The sequence below is a fragment of the Herpailurus yagouaroundi genome, unplaced genomic scaffold, assembly GCF_014898765.1.
Source record: "Herpailurus yagouaroundi ecotype Mexico unplaced genomic scaffold, PumYag 100, whole genome shotgun sequence".
Taxonomy (NCBI): Eukaryota; Metazoa; Chordata; class Mammalia; order Carnivora; family Felidae; genus Herpailurus; species Herpailurus yagouaroundi.
Window position 1 is genome coordinate 12,133,861 of NW_024412391.1, and position 10,761 is coordinate 12,144,621.

The 10,761-nt window shown below is 40.0% G+C and overlaps 1 protein-coding gene across 7 annotated transcripts in view; it reads right to left on the reverse strand.

The window, feature by feature from the left end:
- CALD1 (caldesmon 1) overlaps window positions 1–10,761 on the reverse strand; it is a 188,808-nt gene that overhangs the window by 91,745 nt on the left and 86,302 nt on the right. For all 7 annotated transcript variants that reach the window (XM_040471890.1, XM_040471892.1, XM_040471891.1 and 4 more), the window contains one exon: window positions 10,345–10,454. In XM_040471890.1, the coding sequence (XP_040327824.1) occupies window positions 10,345–10,415 (71 nt within the window). In that variant the 5' untranslated portion in view covers window positions 10,416–10,454. The remainder of the gene's footprint in view (window positions 1–10,344; window positions 10,455–10,761) is intronic.

Below are 10,761 nucleotides of genomic sequence, written 5' to 3' on the forward strand. Positions count from 1 at the left end.
TTTCCTTTCCTTTCCTTTCCTTTCCTTTCCTTTCCTTTCCTTTCCTTCCTTCTTTCCTTTCTACCTACCTACCTACCTACATATCATCTATCTATCTGTCATCTATCCATCTAGTGCTTTCTAATCTACATGAAACCTTATGAGCTTTTATGATGGCCATTTTCCTGATGAGAAAATGGGCTTAGAGAGGCTAAGGGTTATCCTTGGTAACCCTGCTGGGATTCAAACCCAAGTCTGAAGGATCCTGCACTCTGAAAGGCATTATATCTGTGTCCCCCTCCAGTGTGTCCTATCCTCTCAACAAATAGTAGTGATAAAGATGAAACACAAAATCTTTAAGGAATCAAATCAGTTCTTTCACATACTTAGTGAGAAAAATCCTTTGATGAGTTTGCACTGCTAAATGAAACCAGTAAGGATAAAGAAATCCTACATAATAACTTAGTATCATAATTAAGCTTTGTTTAAAGAAATGCTCCCAAGATAACATATGCCAAATAAAAGACTTTGAAAATTGATGGCAGATGGGGTTCTATTTGCAAAATCACCAGTTTTTTTTTTTTCCTTCTTGACTTGGCAAAATTGGATTCCAGTTCCTAACAATTAATCATTTTCATTCTGCCTATCCACTTATCTTTCTTTGCTTTTCCTTTTACTTCCCATGAAGTAATCTGAAATAATCTCCTTTACAAATATCATCAATAAATTGTTTTCAAATAAAAAAAAAAATCACACTCTACGTGCAATACATTCTAGTATATATATTTCCCCAGAAGTAATCTCTTTTTTTTTTTTTTTAATTTTTTTTTCAATGTTTATTTATTTTTGGGACAGAGAGAGACAGAGCATGAACGGGGGAGGGGCAGAGAGAGAGAGGGAGACACAGAATCGGAAACAGGCTCCAGGCTCTGAGCCATCTGCCCAGAGCCCGACGCGGGGCTCGAACTCACGGACTGCGAGATCGTGACCTGGCTGAAGTCGGACGCTTAACCGACTGCGCCACCCAGGCTCCCCACCCCAGAAGTAATCTCAATTGTTCTAATCAATAGCTGGGGCATTTGTTACTGACAGCTCCATTTATTCAGGGAGATGAATAAATACACAGTGCAAGAAGGCTCTACCTCAGCTTAGCTGGGTGATCTTGAGGAGGTCAGCATCCCAAGACTTAAGTTTCTTCATATGTAAAATGAAGCTTTTAAAATTCATTAGATGAGGGATTCTTGGCCCAAGTTTCATGGGCCCCCCAGAGGTCTGTGGATGGAGGTCCATGACGCCACTGAAAATAGTGCCAAGTTTTGAGGGTGCATATGTGCATTTTTCTTGGAGGAGGGTCTATGGCTTTCATCAGAGACTCAAAGTAGTGTGTGGTCCAAAAGTGAAAAAGTAACATTCCACTGAAGAAGATTATCTATAAGGTCAGTGACAGCCGTAAGCTTTTATGAGTGATGATGTGACTAAGTCCCTGTCCTAATGGTGAATATAGTCTTATTGAGAAAAATCCAAAGAAAAGTCAAGAGCAGTTATGCCAACATCCTTTTTTGGCTTGCGGGGGAAAACTTGATCTTCTCTGTTTCTATTTTTCTGTGAAATGGGAATAACACAGGAGAGTTTTAGAAGGCAAACAAAACAATGACTGTGTCTACACATGTAAGCAATTTACCTGAATAAGCATAAAGAACAGCCCAATTAGGCCCAATAGCCTTATTCAGTCTGTTTCTTTGAATGATTTTTCCCCATCTTAGGGAGTTATTTTGGCATTGTGGAGATGATGGAATTTTAGCCAAGACAACCAGTTGAAACATGAAAAATTCCATTGATCAATCTGTTGCAATAGAAAGGTTTTGAGATTTGGGGCAGGCAGAACTGGACTGCACTCCCTAGCTATGTGAAGTTGGATATGTTACTTAACCTTTCAGTCCTATAGATTCCTCAGCTATAAAACAGGGGTAACAATATCCAGGTCTGCTATAGACTGAATCTTTGCTGCCCTCCTCTGCACTCAGATGTTGCAACCTAACACCCATTGTGATGGTATTTGGAGTTGGGGATTTGCAGAGGTGATTAGGTCATGAGGATGGCACCCTGATGAACGGGATAAGTGCCCTTTATAAAAGAGACTCCAGAGAACACAGCTGCCCCTCCCACCATGTTAGGACACAGCAAGAAGGCAGTTGTCAATGAACCAGGAAGCAGAACCTCACAGGTATGGATTCGGATGGCACCTTGATCTTGGACTTCCCAGCCTCTAGAAATGCTCCTGTTGTTTAAAAGCCACCCAATCTATGGTATTCTGGTATAGCAGCCTGAACAGCCTAAATAAGGACACAGCGTTGTTTTGATAATTAAATTACATAAGGTCTATAAAGTATACCACCTAATCTGGCCCTTGGTTGATGCTAAACAAATGATGGTTCCTTCTTTCTAACACTAGATGAGAAATTTGGCTGGTACTCTTTCCCACTTGAGAACTATTTTTGCTCAACTGAACCCTTCAGGTAAAATTCTGAGTTATGTTTTACATATGTAATGTCTTAAATAAAAGACATCGTTGATGATTTGGAAAATTAACCACATGGCTACAGGTGATTTTTAAAGTTTTTATTTTATTTATTTATTTTTGAGAGAGAGAGAGAGAGGGAGAGAACATGTGAGCAAGGGAGGGGCAGAGAGAGAGAGAGAAGGAGAGAGAGAGAGAGAGAGAGAGAGAGAGAGAGAGAGAGAGAGAGAGAATCCCAAGCAGACTTTGCACTGTCAGTGAAGAGCCTGACACGGGGCTTGAACTCATGAACCAAAATCAAGAGTTGGACACTTAACCAACTAAGCCACCCAGGTGCTCCTAGATTTTCAATTTCTATTGAATGACTGTCATGTTGGGTAGATCCTAGACTCTTGATGCTCCACGGGCCACCTTAAAGTGGGATACTTTTAGCAGCAGAAGAACTGTTTGGTTAGTGGAAACTGGTCCCAGGATGCCTTTTATAATTCACCTTTTATAATTTAATCATTTACAACTTAATAGAGGAATAAATCATGTCTATTTAGAATGAGAGAGAACAAGAGAGGGACGATATGAATGTGCATATATATTTTGATTCTTCATGTTGCTGGACACAAATAAGTAAGGAAAGGTCTCTTAGGTGAAAAATATCTATCTTATTTTGTCCAGGTTCTACATTCAAGATGGGCTGATCTCAAACCATATCAAGTTAAATACAAAAACCTTACAGAAGTAGTTTAAAATCTCTTCCAAACAAATTACTTGAAAAAAGCCTTTTAACTTAAAGGAGAAATGTAGATACAGGTCCTAACACTTGTTTTGCTCCTTGGAGTGATAGATTTTCTGAGAGAACTGAGATTTTTCTGAGTGATAGTTTTGAGCAAATTTAGCTACTCTAATAATTTAGACATTTTGAAAGGAATATTTTACTTAACTTCCTAATTAGGAAAAATTTTCCGATTACAGAATAACAAAAAATTACATTTGAAAGATTTGATTTAAAATTTCAAGGCCACAATGCCACGCGTTGTAAATAAAAGTGTCTTTGTGTATGTATGTTGTACAACCATTGATTGGCCACACTATTAACTCCCATAGAAATGTTTTAGTGACAGAGTTCTGGGAGGGAGCTACTTAGACTCGGTGGATTTCTAAAAATTGTTTGTTTTTCTACTGTAGTGAAAATATTTACTTTCAAATGTCTAATCATCAGTATATTTCAGAGGCTCATAAAAATGTATGAACGATGACAACAGCAGGAGTGTTTTCATTCCTTTTATTTATGTCTATGAGCCTCTGAATCTGATAACGCCACTCCACAATAAGGGCTTTTCTTCTGATCTGAAAGAGAAGCTCACGTCGGATGTGGAAAGCATGAGCCAGGAATGTAATGAGTTCATGTCTTGAAAAGTGGGGGAGCAGCTTGTTGTGAGAACGAGCCCAGCACTGGAAAGCGTGTCTGACTGGAGATCTCATGGAGAGAACATCACCGCAGGTTTCTTAGCAGATACACCCAAGTTCAAAATCCTTTTGGCCACATGTAAAAGAAGAGCTCAACCTGAATCAGTGTTGATTCTTAGGGCTGAGACAGCACAGTCTTTCCTCAGACTTTGTTACCAATCACATTCACTCAAAACTCTTCACTAAGTAACATTCCTGCTCTTTATCTTGCCTAAGGTTCTTGTAGCCTCAGAAGTATGGAAAGAAAATCTTCATATTTTTTATTTTGCTTTATGGTAAATGTAAAGTATGTCTTCATTTCTTTGTGTGTTATAAAGAATCGAATTAGAAAACTATATAGTGATGTTTACTGAATAACACTCAATAGATGAAAATAATAATTCGATAAATGATTATATAATAAACACCAGATGATTAGTACTATGTTAATGCTTTCATGTATCATCCCTTTGTTTCCCCATAAAAACCCTATGAGGTGAATATTATTATTTCCCATATTTAATAGAGGAGAAAACAAGGTTAGAAATATCGGATAATTTGTAAGGTCATGTAGCTAATAAGTGGCATACCTGGGACCTGACAGCACAGCCCACACCCTTGACTGCTAAGCTCTACTGTCTCTCACTGTTGACACCTTCTTATGCTTCTTTATGCATGTACGATACACATGTTCTATTCAGACAGACACCCCTACTGCTGGTGCTGTGATCAGTCCATCTTTGCCAGATACATACAAAAGACTTAGCATTCTTCTCCACTTCTACTTTCTACTTGAATAGGAAGAGAGCTGGATTTGACCCCTTTGAAAATATTTCCTCTTCCCCTACATTTTCTCCCTTGAAATGTACGTATTCCCTGATGATACAAAAGCACCTGCATAAATAATCCAGTGTGAGATGGATTAGTACACAGATGGGAGGAGAAATGGAGGCAAAGGAATCAAGTGTTAATAAAGATACATATAGACCAGGGGAAAATGCATTACGAAGCACTGAGAAATAGATAAAGGCAGAGAGGTAGTGAAATAAAAGACAGATAAAGAAAGGGAACAGAATATACCCATTAATATTTTATTCTCATAATACAGGTGAATAATAAAGAGCAAAACTAATTATTTGTTCAAATATGTAATTGATTTAAAAATACAGTTTAATTTGAGATGTGTACAAATAGTATCTTACACTTAGAAACAATGCATTTAGAGTTTTCTTTTTTTTAATTTTTTTTTTCAACATTTATTTATTTTTGGGACAGAGAGAAACAGAGCATGAACAGGGGAGGGGCAGAGAGAGGGAGACATAGAATCGGAAACAGGCTCCAGGCTCTGAGCCATCAGCCCAGAGCCTGACGCGGAGCTCGAACTCACGGACCGCGAGATGGTGACCTGGCTGAAGTCGGACGCTTAACCGACTGCGCCACCCAGGCGCCCCTGCATTTAGAGTTTTCAATGGTTACTTGCTTAATTTATTCTATTGAAATTATTTCCTCTCCTTTTTGGTCAAGATTGCTCTAAAGTTACTAATTCACCTAGGATGTGAGCTTTGTGACTGTTGGGGCACTGCCTAGACTGGTGACCACTCATCCCTATGATTCAGTATAGTATCTTGCACTTTACAGATAGTCAATACATTTTTTTTTGATGACCAAATGAAGTGCCTCCTTTTACCAAATCTAAAGACCTCATCTTAAGGAGTCTAGAGTGGCAGCCAAATGGAGGACATGGACAAGGTGAATAACAAAAAAATGCACAGGTTAAGGGCAGAAGAAGGGAAGGAGCTTTTTGATTAACTAGGTTCACAGTCTAGGTTATGGGAAGCCAGATGATTTGAAATGGACGAGATTAGGGGCGCCTGGGTGGCGCAGTCGGTTAAGCGTCCGACTTCAGCCAGGTCACGATCTCGCGATCCGTGAGTTCGAGCCCCGCGTCGGGCTCTGGGCGGATGGCTCAGAGCCTGGAGCCTGTTTCCGATTCTGTGTCTCCCTCTCTCTCTGCCCCTCCGCCGTTCATGCTCTGTCTCTCTCTGTCCCAAAAATAAATAAACGTTGAAAAAAAAATTAAAAAAAAAAAAAAAAAAAAGAAAAAAAAAAAAATGAAATGGACGAGATTAGAACCCGCAGAATGAGGGAGGCGTATGATATTCTCAGGGCAGCTGTGATACAATGAGTACACGCCAGCCCCAAACCCTTGAAAGCCAGCATGGCACAAGGGTTAGCTTTTTAAATAATCTTTTAAATGTATTCTGACGAATGAAATGTAGAAGAATCTGGCTTGTTTCAATTTGTGGTTATAACATCTGGTGAGAGTACGAGTTTTAAATTATTTGTCATTGCAAAGTAGAACTGCACCTGCTAGTCAAGCTCAATAACAACTAATTGAAATAACAGGGTATTTTATTTGGAAAGCCTCTGTGTGTAAGAAGTGGAAATCAACAAAACTTTCTCTTGTCTCTGTTGTCCCTTCTCCCACATGGGCTGCAGGGGTATAGCATACAAAGGGCATAAGCCATCTTTAGTAAGTATCAATGAATATCAGGGTACAAATTATATTTGAGGATATAAATACGTAGTTTCTTGATCATCACTTGGTTTTGTACAGGTTGAAAAGCAGTAGACATACTCTTCCCAATTCTGTCATTCTGTTGGTCTATCCTCAGGGCCCAAAATAGGGCTTGGAACAGAGTAGATGCCCAATTAAAATTTGTTGAAGGTGTGAATGAATGAATCTGCAGCTCTGAGCCTTGGGGCCACTCAACTCTTGCTAACTGACTTCACTGGCACTCCTGATTTGGGTTGAGTTCTTTCTTTTAGTTCCCTGAATCCAAAGGAAAATTAGGTCTTCTCCAGTCTGGCCCTGGGTATTATGGCCGGGGCCATAGAGTCACATTTTCCAAAATGGAAAGTGCCTTATTGTTTTTATGTAAATATATGATTATTATTAAAAAGTTAGACAAACCAAAGGCAAAGGAAAGTAAAAATGACCACCAAGTCCCCAGAGAAAACACGGACTCCAGCTACAGATGAGGAAGCCAAGGTCTAAAGATAAAGGAAGAGGGATTTGCTCAGGCTCTTCTACATCCTTTATCTTCAGATCAAACCATGATTCTAGATGGCCCTTGATTTCTGGTTCTGGCCATCTGTTTCCTGTACACACCCTGAACTTTACCATCAAAGTTGGCTGGACCATAAAACCTGACCTTCCCTTTCCCATAAATGATCAGATTTTACAAAATCCGAAAGAGTGAACACGGACTTACTTAACACGCCCCAGAATAACAGAACTAGAAGGTTCATCTTGAAACGTGAAAAGGTAACAGTCCGAATGTAAGGAGGTCCTTAAATACTCCTTTCAGAAAAAAAAAAAAAATTGAAAGGAAGAAAGAAAGGGAATTAGATGAAACCTAGTATTCTAAAAGAATTAACAGAGAGAAATGTAAATTTAAAAGAGTAGGATAAATTTGTGTAAATTTATTGTAGAGTATTAAGGGTACCTAACTAAGCTTCACTGAGTACATTCCTTTTATGATTGACTTTAAAGGAAGACATGTTCTTCCACACAAAACAGAAAAGTGGAAGAAATAAACCATGGAGGTGTGTGGAAAGTTCTTAAGCAAAATTCTGGTTCTAAAGAAAGAGTTTATTCACTGTAATTACAGTATGGCTCTAACCACAGCAATACAGTAGTACTGCTCCCTTCACATTGATTCCCCATCTTCCTGTTCACCTGGAAAGCAAAGACACTGAAGGTACTGATTTAGCCTGATGCTCAATTTCCTGTTCTCTTTCCTGAGTCCTTCTAGCCCCATACTCTGAGCCTGGTTTGTGTTTTGACCTTGCTATACTTTGGTTTCCTAGCATGACATGAGGGACATAAAGGCAGAAGCCATGGCTATTTGTATCTCACCATTGCTTGTCCTGTCCCTAGCACAGATACTGAAATTTGGTTGGTGCTTAATAAATATTTGTCATGTAAAGATATCTCATCAACTTGCAGTTGAATCTGAGGCCATATAACACATCACTAGAAAGAGTAAGAGGTACGTCCTACTGGGCCTGGACGCTGCCTAGAAGGTTGTGATGTCCACTCCACACGGATGCTCTCCCTGGTTCTCCCCATTTCCTTGACATTTTTGTCTCCTCTGATGGTTTCTATTACATTTTTATGATCTTACACTTGCTTTCTTGACCCTATCACAACCATCCACCTTCAGCTTTTGTACTACCACACCGGGTGAGCCCAAACTTAGTCTCTAATAATAATTTCTTTCCTTTTCTGAAAAAAGATAGAACGTTTTTACCTCCAAATGCCTAGAGGGAATCTCCATTTGGATGTGGTTTCTACCTGAAATTAAACAGCCCCCCCCCCCCCACCATGTACACCCAAGAATGGAACAAGTTTCTCCATCTAGAACACTGTGGGAGATTCCCAGCTCCACAGACTTAATTAAATTCTCTGGAATTGCCTTTGAGTTTCTCCCTCTCCTGAAAGGTCTGTAATTTTCCCTCCATAAAGACTCCCATATTTGGCCCTCATTTCCATATTTGCTGCCCCAATTCAGGGCCTCATTACTATATGTTCAATACTAACTCTTCCCACACTCTAGTGCACTGTAGATCACTCTCCAACGTATCTCATCACACACAGCACCCCCTGTTAAGTCTCTATTGCCCTGCATGGGAAATGGAAACACCCAAGATGTGTGAGTCCAGCTCATTCTTCGTGAAGCAATCAATAGGTCTCTTATACCAGGATTCTTATTTCCACCTCTCTGCTTTTCCTGGTGTCATTTTCTCACCAAGATGGCTCTCCTTTTGCTTTTCATCACTATTACGGCATCCTCCACGGACTACCACTTCCAAGGAACTTTTTCGGACTAGTTTCACCACAGGATGATGACTGCCCTTCCTTGGCATTGATGTTTAGTTCTGGCTATCTATATGGCTACATTGCTGTTCCTTACTTGCTTAGATAATGATAATGGTTAAAAAATAAAAACAACAACGACTACTACCATTTATGGAAGTCTGCTATGTGTCAGGTACCAACTAGGCCATTTATGAAGTTCAATAATCTCCACAACAACCACACAAGTTCTGCAGACATTATGCCTACTTTACAAATATGGCAACTGTGGCTTAGAGAGAAGTCACTTACTCATGGCCACACAGCTCATTAGTGGCTAAGAGCAGGGACTTGAACCCACACAGCCCAGGTACCATTCATGGTGTCATATTTATGGACATAGACATTCCATGAATGGCAGCCTTCTCTGATCAAGCTGATCCAAAGCAGTAATTTTACCTTCTTCTTTTGGGTTCTCCATACACATACACAGAGCCTAGAGCACCAAATACTTTTGTTATAGGTGTTAAGTTTCCCATGTTCTACTGCAGGATCACTAAGGGATCACCTTACTACCATCTTTTCACCTGTGCATTGGAATTTGTGTGAGGCAACGTCGATTTAATTATAAGAACATTATTTAACACTTTTCTTCCTGTGAATGCCTACTCTGTCTGATGTAAGCCACATTAAACGCCACTGTCCTTCGCTCTAAGGCCTAAAATTTTACGATACGCATTTATGCCCCATGCTTCCTAGGTCATTGCTTTATTTCCCCAACCTGCCCTTGAAGTCACCACGACATACAACATGACAGCTTCCAACTAGACTCAGAATATCCACAGTAACAAACTCCATTAACTATTAACCTCTAATACATGGATTACTGGACTTGGCTACTTTTCTAATCAGAATAAAAATTGGTCACAAGATCCATCTAGGACTTACTGCCTTTGTATTTTTTAAATTTTTTAAAAGTTTATTTATTTTTGAGACACAGAGAGACAGAGCATGAATGGGGGGAGGGTCAGAGAGAGGGAGACACAGAATCTGAAGCAGGCTCCAGGCTCCGAGCTGTCAGCACAGAGCCTGACGCGGGGCTCAAACTCACGAACCGTGAAATCATGACCTGGGCTGAAGTCAGATGCTTAACCGACTGAGCCACCCAGGCGCCTTTGTATTTTTAGACCCAAGGCTCCCATTTCCTTGTTGGTTTCAACTGTCAGCATTTGTCATTTTTCCTGTCCTTTCAACATTATACTGCTTTTTAAACTTTTATCCATACATTGCTTTTGTCACTTAAAAATTCCACTATGAAAGGCTCTGATTTAATGCGACTGTTTGATTCCTCTAGAATCTTTTTTCCTTGATGTTGGTGTTCTTTTTTTATGCATAATTTAGAGTCATAACAGGAAAATTTTCCATCACAACTTTTGCAAAAGGTTTAGTGTACAATATATTTGGCCCTTCAGGGGGATGATCTTTGAAGCCTGAAACCAGCACTGTTAATAACAGAATACAAATAGTGTTCAACCTAGGACCTTACCTTTCTGCTTCAAGCCGCATCTCTTCCCGCTTTTGCCTCCTGAGTTCTCTGCGACGTTCAAAATCATCCATGGTGTGGCTTCAGGTCTAGGGAGACCGGAGAATCTGGACCTAACAGAGAGGAGGTAGATCGAGATCATAGATGAATCAAAGTATCATTTCCCATGAAGCACTTTAGCCTTTGGTCCCCCACCATTTTTTCATACTCTCCTTTCTTCTTTTTTTTTTTTTTTTTAATTTTTTCCCAACGTTTTTTATTTATTTTTGGGACAGAGAGAGACAGAGCATGAACGGGGGAGGGGCAGAGAGAGAGGGAGACACAGAATCGGAAACAGGCTCCAGGCTCTGAGCCATCAGCCCAGAGCCTGACGCGGGGCTCGAACTCACGGACCGCGAGATCGTGACCTGGCTGAAGTCG